General features: G+C 43.9%; 1 protein-coding gene across 5 annotated transcripts in view; it reads right to left on the minus strand.

Annotated features, from left to right (window-relative positions):
• LOC102244543 (chromosome unknown open reading frame, human C20orf196) overlaps nt 1-16386 on the minus strand; it is a 79366-nt gene that overhangs the window by 51595 nt on the left and 11385 nt on the right. The window contains exon 3 of one of the 5 annotated variants that reach the window (XM_014546482.1): nt 3141-4182. The exons of the other annotated variants lie outside the window; for them this stretch is intronic. Coding sequence (XP_014401968.1) covers nt 4169-4182 — 14 coding nt within the window. The 3' untranslated portion in view covers nt 3141-4168. Of the gene's footprint in view, nt 1-3140; nt 4183-16386 lie in introns of those variants that run through there. 5 annotated transcript variants of the gene reach the window in all.

Here is a 16386-nt window from a genome sequence, read left to right on the forward strand (position 1 = left end):
CCAGGCCGCCCAGGTTGGGTCACACACGGGACGCCCGCCACCCCGGGTCACAGATAGCAGGCCCGGATGGCGGCCGGGCAGGTGGGATGGCGCTGATCCGCCCTGCCTGCAGTATGCAAATTAGACGCCATCTTTGTTGGCGGTTAATTTGCATATCGAGCTGATTAGCCAATGGGAGGCGTAGTGAAGGTATGGTCAATTACCATGTTTATCTATTATTAGATAGGATTACCTGAAGAAAGGCCAAGTAAACATTCAGTAAATACCAGCTAATTTGTAAATGACTCCCTACTCCCTTTATAACCACTTTTGTGTGTGACATTTGCAGTGAGCACTTGCTGAGGCTGAGAGATGTATTATGACCTCTATGCTAATTCTTGCATTTAAGAACTTGTGGATACATGTGTTAAAAGTATATTCTTAGCTTTGCTGCTTAGCTATTTCAGAACTTCCCTCTTCAAAGGATCCACACAAGTTTATCCCCTCCATATTTTTCTTATATCCCACTTTCTGGAGATATCACACAAAGTCTACAATAATTTGAACATTTCTAAGCTCAACAGACATAATGACAGAGGGGACTTTCCAATATCTGCTACTGATAACACACAGCTAAAAATATCTTTTGTATGTATGATGCTTTAAACTTCTTTCACAGCTACTCTTTATTTTACTTACTAGAGGCCCGATGCGCGAAATTCGTGCATGGGTAGGGTCCCTAGGCCTGGCCGGCGATCAGGGCCGATCTGTGGAGCAACCAGAGGGGCGATTGGGGGGGGGGCAGCACCGGCCCGCTTGCTGGCCGGCCCCCACCCCTTGCTGCCACCCACTTGCCAGCGCCCTCCCCCCTTACCGGTTGCCTCCCTCTGTGGGGCAACTGGCGGGGCGGTTGGGGGGGTGCCCCCACTGGCACCCACCTTGGCTGGCCTGGGGCCTGCGGGCTGGGGGCAGCTCCTGCATTGAGCATATGCCCCCTGGTGGTCAGTGCGCATCATAGCGACCAGTTGTTCCACTGGTCGTTCCACCATTTGGTTAATTTGCATATTAGGCTTTTATTATATAGGATGTGTTTATTTATTTATAGCTCTACCTTTCCCCATCAAGGACTGAGGGTGACTTTAAGGGCACATAAAAGTTGATGAGACAGCATAAAAAAAGATAAAATCAAGGAAGAAAAACAAGGAAGAAAAAAAACCCCAAATCCCTGGGAATTAGGAAGAAAAAGGTACTATTCCTGTTTCACAGAGAAAGAAACCAGGGCACAGAGGTAGTAAATGACTGTTTGAAGCTATGTGGGTTAAAAGCTAGAAATAACCTGAGACTAAACCAGTCCTAAAAATGGCATCCTGGGACTCTGGAGTATTGGGAAATGACAAAACAAACTAATGTCAAAGAGACCACCATCCTGGTCGGCAAAGCTGGGCAGAGACACGGAGACTCCTCCTGGGAGAAGTCGTGGAGCTGGGTGTGGTTGGAGATTGGAGGGCTGGTGGTGCTGATGGCAACAGTATAACTCATACCGTGGATCAGGTACTCACAAAGTGCCCGCACCATCCTAAGAATGTTCCAAGCATCACTTCATTTAATGCTCACCACTGTGCCTTATGATGTAGGTACCAGCATTATTCAAATTTTGCAAATGAGGAAAACGAGGCCCAAAAAGATGAAGTAACTTGCACAAAGTGATAGAAGAAGTACATGACAGATTTTAACTCAGATGGGTCTGACTCCAGAGCCCGCTCCTCACTTCTAGTATCTGCAGAGTCCCAATAGGACAGGAAAGCTGGGTCTGGAGGAGCAGGGACATCTTTTCACAAAGCTAAGAAGGTGAGAGGGGCAGGATGGTGGGTGTGGGTCAAGGAAGTTGCAAAGGAAAACAAGGACTCTGCTAAAAAACAGAAAGTCATGAACTAATCCCCAAGCCTTTTATTTGGATTTCGCCAGCTTGCTGGGCAGAAAACTTCCTTAAAGTGACCTCACAAGGGGTTAGGACACTGATCTGTTTCCAAAACCAATCTTAACTCTGAAATAGGATAACAGATTGATGATGATAATGATGATAATTTAAAAAAAAAAGTTTGCTTTTTCCCACAGTAAGATTAGAGCTATCATTCAATTTAGTGAGTATTTACTGAGCACATACGTAACAGGCACTGCAGTAGGCACAATGATTTCAAACACAAGACTTTATAGGGAAGAATTTATATAATTTTCACAGCACATTAACAATTTTTTAAACATCAAATTTCTAAATTTTAAAACAGAGCACTTCTAATTCTCCCATATCTGGGATATACCTGGGTACCAATTTACCAGGCTATTCCTATTACAGTACTCTAATAAATTACTGTTGTTGGTTTTTTGTTGTTTTTTAAAGCTTTATTCTCCAGAACATTATATTTTTATTTTTTTAAATACGTTTTTATTGATTTTTTTTAGAGAGAGAAGAAGGGAGAGGGATAGAGAGCTAGAAACATCAATCACCAGTCATATGCCCTGGCCGGGAATCAAACCAGTGACCTTTTGATTCATGGGTAGATGCTCAACCACTGAGCCACTAGGACCAGGCTAAATAACTGTTTTTTGAACAGCGTCCCTCCTGCTCTCCCACCCTCCACAGTTCTTCCCTGTGCTCACTTCAAGCTGTGGCTTTTTCCTTCCATCAGATCCCTTTTCCTTCCATCAGATCCCCTAAGCCCAGGCCTTTGGGAGTCAGTAAAGCTATCTGAGAACTATTTCCAATTGTCCCCTCTCCAGGCCACTGAAAGGATTGCACCTCCTGGCTGCACTGTGGAAATGGGGCCATTAAATAGTTCTGGGCAGGGAGGTGAGTGGGAAGAGATCAAGAGATCAACCAAAGAACTTGTTTGCACATATGCATAACCCATGGACATAGACAATAGGGTGGTGAAGGCCTGGGGCAGTGGGCAGTGGAAGGCCGGGGGGGGGGGGGGGGGGGGGAGTGCAGGCAGGGAGGGACTAGAAGGGGTCAATGGGAGGAAAAGAGGGGCATATGAAATATTTTCAACAATAAAGATTTTAAAAATAAAAAAATAAAAATCAATGGAAAAATATCCTCAGGTGAGCATAACAAAAAGAAATTTAAAATAAAAGAATAGTAAAAAAAAAAAAAAAGTTCTAGGCAATGAGTATGAGTAGGAATTTAACCTGAAGAATAATTTAACATTTATCAAATTTTTAATTCTATCATTTCCATTTGCTTTTTTTTATAAGTTGTATTTCTTCGCTGAGGTTTTTCCATTTTTTCACTTGTTTCAAGAGAATTTGGAATTGATTGCTGAAACATTTTCATGGTGGTTGCTTTAAAATACTTGTCAGATGATTCCAACATTTGATTCATCATGTTGATGTCTCTGACTGCTTTTTCATTTGAGTTGTGATCTTCAGGTCTTGGTGTCAAGATAGGTGATCTTTGATTGTATCCTGAGCATTTTGTCTATTATATTTAGAGAATATTACATTTGGAGAATTTTGGTCTTTTAGTTCAACACCCAAATACCCTGTTTAGGTTTAGCATGCAGTCCATGGCCTAGTTTTGTGGGCTGTGGTTCCAATGACAGTGTAATTTTCAGAGCCTTTGCTGTTTATTTTGGTCTGCGTGGTTTATCTGGCACTGCTGAGGCTCCCACAGGCCCATGCTGGGGCTGCCTGAGGACTGGCCTGGCCCATGGGTGTCTCGTGGTGGAGGAGGGAGAGCTCAGAGCTCCTGGGAGGGGGGGGGGGGGGGCTTCCCAGGCTGAGCTGCTTATTTAGGTGGGATCCCCTTTTCAGTGTCCCCAGAGAATGTGCGTGGGGGAGGGCAGTCGCAGGCCCACCGGCATAAAGGCACTTTCCAGACCAGGTCACTGTTCATGCATTGGCAGAATCCCCTTGCTTGTGCCTTCTGGCTGCCAAAGTCTGGCTTAGCAGGGGATGTAAGTCTCAGGCCACTTCCTGTGGCCACTTCCTGTTGTGGATCTTTTATCAATTCCTTCTTTCTGGGTGCTAAGCTAGCCTCGTTAAGAGGGACGGACAACAGGTCAATCCCAGGAAGAAATGACTCCTTCCCGGGTCCCTTCTTGTTGCTAGATTTCTGGTCGGGATGCATGAGATCCTGGGCACCTTATTCCACTGATGTTGTTCCTTCAGTCTGGGGCTCCAAACCAACTCATCTTCTTACCCCTGCAAAATGTTCCCATTTAGTTGCCTGTTGTGTTTCCGGGGCTTACAGTTGTACTTAGCAGGGAGAAGCAGAGAGAAATAGGGCTACTCCATCTTGTCAGATTAGAAATCCCAAAAGATTTTAAAATTTTCATTACCCTTTAAAGCTACTATAATTTTATCAGATAAAGTAAATTTAAACCCTTTGGACTTATCCTTGTTTTGTTTCTTTTTTAAAAAGCACAACTTTTACTTGGCAAATGGGCAGAGAAAAACCAGACATCGTTCTTTATGTCTGCATTAGCCTGCAATCAATCTAGCCAGATAAATGAAAAGGTGTCCTCAGGTTACAGAATGCATGTCCAGTAAGTAGACCTAACATTGCTGGCCTCAAGACAAGTTAGCTTCTCAGATTTCAAAAGAGTAAAATAAGCTCCAATAACTTATAGTCTGATTCCTAGTAGGCACAAAAATCTGCAAAGAATGAATTACAAAGACTTAAGACATGTTACATTTAAATTCTTTTTCTTGGTAAGGCTCAAGAATATGTTTAAAAGTAGCCACTAGAGGGCAGTAGACTCACACTCTGCCCAATAGCAAGAGATTGCCAGGCACATCTCAGCTCTAGACCCAGAGCAGCTGTGTAGGTACTACCTAAAAACATGGGATATTATTTTAACCCATTTTTCCCCCCAACTCTATTTCTAACATGTCATTGGCTCATGGGTAACTTCCCCATTTTTTAATTCCTAGCATTCCCTAGTATTTTCTAAGAGTTCTTTGTAAAAAATAAATTCTGGACATAATTACTAAATATATTATAAAGAAACTAGAGGCCCAGTGCACAAAATCATGCACGGGTAGGGTCCCTAGGCCTGGCCAGTGATCAGGGCCAATCTGTGGGTCAACCGGTGGTGCAATCTGGGGGCCCCCACTGGCACCCACTTTGGCTGGCCTGGGGCCTGCGGGCAGCTCCTGTGTTGAGTGTCTGCCCCCTGGTGGTCAGTGCGCATCATAGCAACCAGTCATTCCACTATTCGGTCGATTTGCATATTAGGCTTTTATTATATAGGATGGGACTCAGTACCTGTGGTTGTTTGTTTTTAAAATTTATTTAAATGTTCCACTCAATTGCATTATTTTGTAAGCAGAAAAAATCTTGTACGCTATAGAATGTGATAGGAATACAGTTTTCTTAAGAAAATTGCTTAAAAAAAAGAAGTCTTAGGTATCCTTACAGCCATAAGCTCTCACATTGTAATTAGAGAGATGTTTGCTGAATAAATAAATTAAAGAAGCATCTCTGCTAGTAACATGCTTTCTTCATGATGGAGAAATGTAGTGACAATTTTCAACTCTCAGTGGCATTTTGTCTCCTCACAGATGTTCATTTCTCTGCTGGTCATTTACTTACTTTAATAAGGGGGCTTTAGAAAGACCAGTTCAAGCCAGCCTGAAGACTTTGCCATTGAGTTGAACAAATCTGCAGGGCTTATGTAAGAGTATATTCTATTTAACTTGGAAACTTTCTCATTCTATAAAACACATAAGATCAATCATAGCTTAAATATGATAAAGTTATAAAGTGGCAATCAAGGTACTGTGATACCTTATGTCTATTTTAAAATCATATCACAATTTCACCAATATGTGTTTTTTATTTACTCATTCAACCAGCCTTTACTGAGCACCTACTATGTGCCAGGCACTGTACCCTTATTCTCTACTCACATGTGAGGATCTAGGTTTAGAAGGCAGCAGCTGCAGACATTGTGATTAGACAAGACAGAGAACAAAACATGAACCCTGACAGGCAAAGAGGAATTAATTAAAAAGCATTTACCCTTAAAAGTTATGCTTCACCCAGCCAGCGTGGCTCAGTGGTTGAGCATCGACCTCGAATTGGGAGGTCGAGGTTCGATTCCCGGTCAGGGCACATGCCCAAGCTCGATTCCCAGTGTGGGGCATGCAGAAGGCAGCCGCTCAATGATTCTCTCTCATCACTGAGGTTTCTAACTCTCTCTCCCTCTCCCTTCCTCTCTGAAATCAATAAAAATATATATTTTTTTAAAGGTATGCTTCAATAACCTGGGTTTTTCTAACGTCAAGCATGTTAGCAAAACCCAGCTCTGTCAAAAATTTCAGGGAGCTTGCTGGTCTGTAACGGGCAGCCACTCAACAGACAAAAAGCATGATTTACAACTTCAAAGGGCAAAGAGCCAAGAATAAGAAGAGTTCCCAGGCCAGATGGGAACATTTCTTCTGGATAGAAAAAGTTATCAAGGGTTTCATTCATTCCAGCAAACAGAGTTAAAATTCCCAACTTGTTTTCTTCCCTTGTTTTTGTGGGTTTTTTTTCCCCTTTGGTTTAACATAAGAAGCTGGTGTGAAATATTTAACTGAGAAGGCAATGCCTTCTCTCTGACTAGCCTGCAGGTAGGTAGAGTGTCTTCAACAATGGGAAGAGGAGAGGTTGTAAGGGAAACACAGTGGACAGTGGACACAACGCTGGTCAAATGAACCCGAGGCCTGGTCACCCCTGAGAGGGTGCTGATATAGAAGGTATCCTGAGTGAGTAGAAAGAAGCTCGCAGAGACTGAAGGAGGTAGCTGTAAATATTTAAGACTTAATACTGCTTAGTACTTACTCATTCCTGGATGTTTGCAATTTCTTTCAAGTTCTGCCTTTGAAGTCAGCCTGACCCAGATTTGAGCCTCAACATTCCACCATTCCTTAGGCAACACATTAATACCTCACCTCACTCTAAAGCTCTATTTCCTCATAGGTAACATGGTGATTACAATAGTATTTATTTCTTGAGGGCAGAGGTGAGAATTAGAAGGAACAGTGTATATATATATAAAATGCATAGCGCAATGTCTGTCTTGTTTGTCCTATAAATATATAACAGTGAATGATACTACTGACGGTGTGTATTTACCGACTTTAATCAAGCTGTTTTCCCATATTTTAAGAAGACACGGCTGAGTGGCAAGTCATGAGTGAATGTTCACTTGGGGAAGCCCTTGAGGAGCTATCGGGTCAGACCAGCGGGCATTGCTGGACACCTGAACTGGGAAGATAAATGCCTGGAGGTGTGGCTCTCAGCAGGAACACGGCCTGCTTTTCAACTCAGCTGGGATTTCTTTTTAAAACTGTGACTGCAGCGAAGTACAGACGTAAACAAGTCTCTTTTCCCACAGCACATGTCCTTGAAACTCAAAAGTGAGGAGAGACGAGAGACGTCACGGTTGGCAAATAGCATTCTTGAGCCTTTAAAAAGAATTCTCTTAAACTATTATCATCTCTAGTGACTGTTTCCTGTTATCTACAATTTAGCAGCCTAAATAGAGAAATATCTGTATATTTTAAAAGGGACAGAAAAGTCACAGTTAGAAGTCTGTACAGAGGGTCACCTAAGAAACAGGAGTTGCCGGGTTATTCTGTGACCTTGATGGCTTTCTTCATTATCCTGGGGTTCCACTTCCCTTTGCGGAAAATGAGACAACTAGGTGAGCTGGGTGGTTTTCAAACTCTTTTTGGCCCTCACATCCTTTCTTTCAGTGAATGCTTATCTGGAAGCTCACACAGTAAATAAGCTGACATGGATGAGCAACAGTGGAGAGTCCAGGGCCCCCATAAGTTCAGTACTTCCTCCCAATCCCGACCCTGTAGTCCCTAAACGGCTGCCTGCAGTACAGTTTGAAAACCCCTGGCCCAGAAGCTATGCCATTCACTAACTCTATGGACCTTCATCAGATACACTTAACGGCTGATCCATCACTACTGGAGCCACACAATTAGGACACATTGCTGCCTTCCAACAGTAGCAAGCACAGAGCTCAAAATCCCATTTGGGACCTGAAAATTAAGTCTAGGTGGCCGAATCCACGTAACTCAATCCGGAAAGTGGAAACAAATGCAGAGATGCACTGTCCTACAAAATATTCAGACTTTCCAAAAAACAAGACAGAACAAAAACCTGTCAACCTGATATACAACAGGAAGTACCAGATTCTGCTGTATGATTTCTCAGAGATGTGGGTCCTCACTCTCCCTTCCCTTCCTCAGGATCTCAGGTCCAGTTTAGAAGGTTCTGGGTCATGAGCCACTAGGTTGGATATCTTTTAATGTACCTATAAAAATGTATTTTAATTCAATGTAAAAGAAACTTTAATATGAAATTTGTCTGTTTTATGAGGTTTTACTTTCATTTTATTTCACTTTTAAATTTATCCATATTTTAGAAGTCAGTAAAACCCGAAGAGAAAAAGTTAATCTTTGTACCTAAAACTAGCATTGCTCTTTTCATTAAAGAAGGAAATCAGTCCATTACAACGAGAAAGTATTCTTTCAAAGGGCTTGCCTGCCATGTGCATTCACAGATTTATTTTGTATCTTCAAAGAATCACTTAAAAATATTATTAAAATGAATAATTTTCTATTTTATTTCACTCTTTTCTTTCCTCTGAGTCATTTTCTCCTTCCTATCCTAAAATTTCTTTCTAATGCTAAAAAATATAAGGAGATTTAAATGTAATTATGATTTAAGATATAACAGGATATTTTATATATTGGTAAGTATTTTTGTTGTACTTTTATTATCCAAGTTTTTATGTACTATAGGTATTACTTCTTGTTTACCACATTGTATTTTGACACCTTTATTTTAAAAGTTTCTTATTGTAAATACTTGGATTTTGAATGCTCATATAAATATATTTTTATTGAACTATTTCTTTTTTCTTCTTCTTCTAAAAAAAACAAATGTCTTTAACATTATTTCCCTGTCTAAAATATATCCTGCCACCTATTCAAAATGACAACAACACATCCAGAATTGTACAAATTCTATTTTGAGATTCCAGATTTAAGAGCTTATTATTTCATATGAAAATAAAATTTTCTAGAATTACAAATAGATACCATATGATCATTAAAAGAAAATAAGGCATATTCACTCTACTTTTAAGTATCAAATTTCTTGGGTGAAATGCCTAAATACACAGGTTATAAAATGGCCTTTGAAGACTGGGATGTTGACAGATTCCCTAAGAATAAGGAGGCATTAAAAGTACTATTTACTTTAGACTATAGCTGTCTATCAGCGAGAGCCTTCAATCATCAAAGACTTAATTGGGTTTAACATTCAACTTGCTGTGCACATGCAACCAATTTCTCCAACAACTGACCTTAGAAGTTCAGGTTGGAGGGAAGGCCTGAGATTTTCCACCTCGTATTGTAATGTCAGAGCACAGCTTCAGAGAAACCCTTTGTCCTGTGTTAGTATGTACCTTGGGTGCTTTCCAGGACAAAGGTTTCAGAAGGCCCCGATGAGATAGGCCATGTGAGCCACCCGGAGTTTGTCAAGCTGTCGTAATGCACACAGGACTGCCCTCCAGGAAACCTTTGTGACCTGGCTTTTGAGAGGTTCATCCAAGAACATTTGCCATTTCACATGCGGCTTCCATTCTGTTTACTCTATGCTTTCCTTCTGCCCGGTAACAAAAGAGGAAGGAGAGAAGTGTTGTTGAGGCAGGAGTTCAAGTACATCAACAGCGACGTACTCAGGACTAATTGATGGATTCGATTCAGCAGTCTCTGGAGTGGACTGGAGTGGACTGGAGTAGACGAGGGAGAAAGGGGCGCACTTCAAGTTGGAGAACAATGCAGCTCAGCTGTGGCATTGAGGTCTGAGTCAGCATAAAAACAGGCCCAACAGGAGTGGCAGGCCTGTGTTAATGAGTAGTTAGACACCAGCAGGGTCCTCTGCTCAGCTGGCGTGCACCTGTACAGCCTTGCCACTTGTTAAAATATTGCAGTGCTGCCGAACTGCTTGTTAAATATTTTGAACAAACACCCTTGACACCAGATAAGAGAGTCCTGACAAGGAGGCGCAGGAGCTTTGACTGGAGTTGGCAGGAAAGTGGAGGTAGATGATGAAATCTCAAAGGCACTGAGGGGAAAGGGATGGAAACGGAGTTTCAGGAAGACCTTCTTGGGGTGTGGGGCGTTTGCCTTATCTCAGCAGGATGGGCAGAGGGAGGGAGTTTCGTAATCCTGTGCCTGGCTTAGGTGACAGGCTGTTTACTGCATCAGCACGTCATGAGAAGTGGCTTGTTGGTCATTTAAGGACAGCTGAGCTCTATTTACTTAAACAAATATAACCCGGCCTCGCCTACCTTTGGGTACCGAGGCTGAAATGACAAATGACTAAGGCTTCTGAGCTTTTTCTGACTAATACTTTCAGGTTCTTATCAACCCACTAGTTTCTTAGAAAGTGCTATTAGGTCTCATGTCCCTTGCCACTAATGTCCTCCTCCAGGGCATGAACAGTAATGTGGCAGTGAGCACACAGATAAGGGCAGAAAAGTGTCCATTAGGTGTGGCTTCTGGTGAAGGTCACTGGCATCTGAGCAAGAGAAGGCTTAGTCTAGTGTAGTGGTTCTCAACCTGTGGGTCATGACCCCTTTGGGGGTCGAACGACCCTTTCACAGGGGTCGCCTAAGACCACTGGAAAACACATATATAATTACATATTGTTTTTGTGATTAATCACTATGCTTTAATTATGTTCAAGGGTCGCTTCATTAGGAAGGTTAAGAACCACTGGTCTAGTGGGTACTGGGGATGGAGGTGATGTGCCCAGGAATGAGGAACAATCATAAGATGAAATAGAATGAAGGAGTGTAGGCAACTCCTTCAAAAAGACTGCCTGGCCCTGCCGGCATGGCTTGGCAGTTGAACGTCGACCTATGAACCAGAAGGTCATGATTGGATTCTGGTCAGGACACATGCCCAGGTTTCGGGATCGATCCCCAGTGTGGGGTGTGCGGGAGGCAACCAATCAACAATTCTCTCTCATCATTGATGTTTCTGTCTCTCTCTCCCTTTCCCTTCCCCTCTGAAATCAATATATATATAAAAAAAATACTGCCTGGAGTCTTTAGGGTTTTCTATGTACAATATCATGTCATCTGTAAATAATGACAGTTTTACTTCCTCCTTTCCAACTTGTATGCCTTTTATTTTTTCTTCTTGTCTGATCTCTGTGGCTAGGACTTCCAGTACTATGGTGAATAAGAGTGGTGTAAGGGGACATCCCTGTCTTATTGCTGTTCTTAGGGGGAATGCTTTTAGTTTTTGTCCATTGAGTATGATGTTAGCTGTAGGTTTGTCATACATGGCCTTTATTATATACTAGGGGCCCAGTGCACAAATTTGTGCATCTTGAAAGGAACTGTGGGCCCGCAAGGCTGTGGTGGGCACAGGGGCATGTCTCGGCCCATCCTCCGTGCCCTCGCCTGGCCCCTCCTGCCATGGTACCCTGTCTGCCAGCAGCCCTGCTCCTGCCGCCACGCCACTGCTCCCACGCACTGACGGCGCCGCCATGCCACTGCTCCCACGCACTGACGGCACCAGCCCCGCTCGCACCCGCTGATGGCGCGAAGAGATTGGGGCCAGCGCTGTCAGCAGGTGCAAGTGGCGGCTGCTGCCCCAATCGCCCTCCAGGAGCAGGGGGAGGTGGAGAAGCCCTCAGGGGCAATCGGGGCTGGCAGCCACCACTCACACATGCTGACAGCGCCAAGCGATTGGGACCAGTGCCGGGCGCCGGCAGTGGGTGCGAGCGGTGGCTTTGTCACCAGCAGTGGGTGCAAGCGGGGCCATCACCGGCAGCAGATCCGAGAGGTGGTTGCTGGCCCCCATCGCCCCTCAGAAGCAGGGGGAGGTGGAGAAGCCACGAGGGGCAATCAGGGCTGGCTCCAGCACCGGCAGTGGGTGCGAGTGGGGCCGGAGCCAGCAGCAGGTGCAAGTGCCCAGTGAGACCGCAGCGCATGGGAGCAAAGAATTTTCAGTAACCACCAGAGGCTCGCCCCAATGGCAGCAACCGGCACCCTGCCTTGGTCTGGCACCCCTGCTCCCCGCTCTACCATCCCGCCGTGGCCGATGCCCGCCATGTTCCACGCTCTGCGCCTGCTGCCAACGCCCACCATGTTTCATGAACACATCATAGCGACCGGTTGTTTGGTTGTTCCGTTGTTCTGCCATTCAGTCTATTTGCATATGAGGGTTTTATATATATAGATGATCCCTCTATTCCCACTTTGCTGAGAGTTTTTATAAAAAATGGGTGTTGGGCCCTAGTCGGTTTGGCTCAGTGGATAGAGCTTGGACCATGGACCAAAGGGTCCCAGGTTTGATTCCACTCAAGGACATGTACCTTGGTTGCAGGCTCTTCCCTGGCCCAGGCCCTGGTTAGGGTTCATGCAGAAGGCAACCAATCAATGTGTTTCTCTCACATTGGTATTTCTTTCTGTCTTTCCCTATCTCTTCCATTCTCTCTGAAAATCAATGGAAAAATACCCTTGGGTGAGGATTTTAAAAATAAAATAATAAATAAATAAAATCCTATATAATAAAAGCATAATATGCAAATCAACCAAATGGCAGAACGACCAGTCACTATGATGTGCACTGACCACCAGGGAGCAGACACTCAACACAGGAGCTGCCCCCTGGTGGTCAGTGCACTCCCACAAGGGGAGCGCAGCTCAGCCAGAAGCCAGGCTCACAGCTGGTGAGCGCAGTGGCAGTGGTGGAAGCCTCTCCCGCCTCTGCTGCAGGCGGCGGAAAGGAGCAAGGGGGTCCGGACTGTGAGAGCCCCAAGGGGTCCTGGACTGTGAGAGGGCACAGGCTGGGCTGAGGGAATTCTCCCCTCCCCTCCCCCCCACTGCACAAATCTCATGCACCGGGCCTCTAGAATGAAATGAAATAAAATAATAAAATAAATAAATAAATAAAATATAAAATAAAATAATAAATTAAATTAAAAATGGGTGTTGGGCCTGGCCGATGTTGCTCAGCAGTTGAGTGCCAACCGATGAACCAGGAGGTCACAGTTTGATTCCCAGTCAGGGCACATGCCTGGGTTTGGGGCTCAGTCTCCAGTAGGGGGTATGCAGGAGGCAGCCAATCAATGATTATCTCTCATCATTGATGTTCCTATCTCTCGCCCTCTCCAGTCCTCTCCCTAAAACCAATAAAAACGTATTTTTTTTAAAATGGGTGTTGGGCTCTAACCGGTTTGGCTCAGTGGATAGAGCGTTGGCTTGTGGACTCAAGGGTCCCAGGTTCGATTCCGGTCAAAGGCATGTACCTTGGTTGTGGGCACCTAACCAGTAGGGAGTGTGAGGAGGCAGCTGATCAATGTTTCTCTCTCATTGATGTTCCTAACCCTCTATCCTTCTCCCTTCCTCTCTGTAAAAAATCAATAAAATATATATTTTTTTAAAAATGGTGTTGGGCCCTAGCCGGTTTGGCTCAGTGGATAGAGTGTTGGCCTGCGGGCTGAAGGGTCTCAGGTTCAATTCGGTCAAGGGCACATGCCTAGGTTGTGGACTCGATTCCCAGTAGTGGGTGTGCAGGAGGCAACTGATCAATGATTCTCTCTCATCATTGATGTTTCTCTCTCTCTCTCCCTCTCCCTTCTATGAAATCAATAAAAAAATATTTTTTAAAAAAATGGGTGTTGGATTTTGTCAAATGCTTTTTCGGTGTCTATTGATATGATCATGTGGTTTTTGTCTTTCAATTTGTTTATGTGATGTATTGCATTTATTGATTTACGAATATTGTACTAGCCTTGCATCCCTGGAAAAAATATCCATTTGATCATGGTGTATGATCTTTTTAATATATTGTTGGATCCCATTTGCTAATATTTTGTTGAGGATTTTAGCATCTAAAACAAATGGGACTACATCAACCTAAAAAGCTATGCATAGCAAAACAAACCAGCATCAAGTTGAAAAGGGAACCAACTGCATGGGAGAACATTTTTGCCAAAAGTACATCTTATAAAGGGTTAATCTCCAAAATATATAAAGTACTCATACAACTCAACAAAGGAAAGACAAACAACCCAATTGAAAAAAAGGGCAGAGGACCTAAATAGATACTTCTCCAAAGAGGACATACAAAAGGCCAAGAGACATATGAAAAAATGCTCAATGTCACTAATTATCAGAGAAATGCAAATTAAAATGACAATGAGGTACCACCTCACACCTGCCAGAATGGCTACCATCAATAAATCAACAAACAGCAAGTGCTGGCGAGGATGTGGAGAAAAAGGAATCCAAGTACACTGCTGGAGGGAATGCAGACTGGTACAACCATTATGGAAAACAGTGTGGAGTTTCCTCAAAAAATTAAAAATAGAACTGCCACTTGACCCAATGATCCCACTATTAGGAATATATCCTAAGAAGTCTTTCTGAAACACCAATCAGAAAGAATATACGCACCTCTATGTTCATAGCAGTGTTATTTACAATAGCTAAGATATGGAAACAGCCCAAGTGCCCAACAGTAGATGAACGGATTATAAAACTGTGGTACATTTACACAATGGAATGCAGCTGTAAAAAAGAAGGATCTCTTACCCTTTGAGACAGCATGGAGGACCCAAGTGCCCAACAGTAGATGAATGGATTATAAAACTGTGGTACATTTACACAATGGAATGCAGCTGTAAAAAAGAAGGATCTCTTACCCTTTGAGACAGCATGGAGGATCCCGGAAAGTATTATGCTAAGCAAATAAGCCAGTCAGAGATCTCAACTTATATGTGGAATATAATGAACAGAATAAACTGATGAACAAAACAGATCCAGAGAAATTGAAACATGCAGCAGTTACAATAGACTGACGCATTTCAGAGGGGTGCGGGACAGGAGAGATTCACCAAAGAACTTACAAGCATATATGTACAGCCCATGGACAATCAATAGTGTGGGGAAGGCCTGGGGAGGGGGTGCGAGCAGGGTGGAGGGGGTCAACAGGTGAAAAAAGGGGGGCAGCTGTAATACTTTCAACAATAAAGATTAAAAAATATTAATAATAAAGTTAAACTAAATTTTGTTTAAAAAGCCTGGGAAGAGCAGGAGAGTAATAGGCCCATAGCCAGAGGCAACTGCAAGGTGAAATGGGGAATTTATAATAATAAAAGCATAATATGCTAATTAGACCAGACATCCTTCTGGACGTTCTTCCTTCCTGACAAAGCTGCAGTGGGTGGGGGCCGAGGTAGAGGCACCAGAAGCCTCTGGCAGGCGCCGGCGGGCGGAGGCCGGGGCCAAGGCTCTTGCACAAATTTTGTGCATCGGGCCTCTAGTCTATAATAATAAAAGCATAATATGCTAATTAGACCAGATGAGGGAAGCCCAGGTCCCAGGCGCCAGAGGGAAGCTGGTGCCAGCAGCCAGGGGAAGGAAGGCCTACTCTTGCACGAATATCGTGCATCAGGCCTCTAGTCCTTTATAAAAGTTAGGTTTAAGCCTGGGCCCATGGCCTTATAACCTGGCTTTTTCAGGGGTCCCTGCTCCACCATCATATATATGGGGTGCTGGATGGCACTAGATCTGTGGTGAAGATTAAAGCTGGGTGAGCATACAAGGAAGGAGTGTCAGCATGAGCTGGCTCTTAGACACAGCAGGCAGGGGTGGGCCTCTCCGAAGGGTGAGCCTGTAGGGTAAAGGAACAAACTTGGTGTGGCAGAGGCCTAGCCCTATTGCAAGTAGGAGTATAGGGGTATAGGGCATGGTAAGGACTTTGGCTCTTGCTCCCGAAGGGTGAGCCTGTGGGTAGAGGAACAAACTTGGTGTGGCAGAGGCCTAGCCCTGTTGCAAGTAGGAGTGTAGGGGTATAGGGCATGGTAAGGACTTTGGCTCTTGCTCTGAAAAGCCATGATGAGAAGCCATGGGGAGTTTTGTACCAAGGACTAGCATGATCTGATTTAAAAGGCTCCTTCTGGTTGCTGTGTTGAGAAGGGATGGTAGGAAGATAAGGGTAGGTATGGAAAAATCCAGTTAGAACACTGTGACAGTAATCCAGAAGACAGATGATAGTGGCTGGGACCAGGGTGGTAGCAATGGAGATGGCAAAAACTGTTCAGATTCTAGATTTAATCTGAAGGTAGGATTGACAGGACTTGCCAATGAGCTGGATGTGAGGTTTAAGAGAAAGAGGAATTGAGGATGACTCCTAGATTTTTGTCTAAGTAAACAGAAGGATAGAAGTGCTTTTTTGAGATGAGAAAGCCTCAAATAACAGGTGTGTGTATGTGTATATGAGGGGGAAAGGACTAAGGAAGGTGTAGACGAAGCATGTCAGACTCAAAGGCTAACATGGGCCAAATAAACAAGGTTTAAGTTTATGTGGGCC

Source organism: Myotis brandtii, unplaced genomic scaffold (genome assembly GCF_000412655.1).
Source record: "Myotis brandtii unplaced genomic scaffold, ASM41265v1 scaffold45, whole genome shotgun sequence".
Classification (NCBI taxonomy): domain Eukaryota; kingdom Metazoa; phylum Chordata; class Mammalia; order Chiroptera; family Vespertilionidae; genus Myotis; species Myotis brandtii.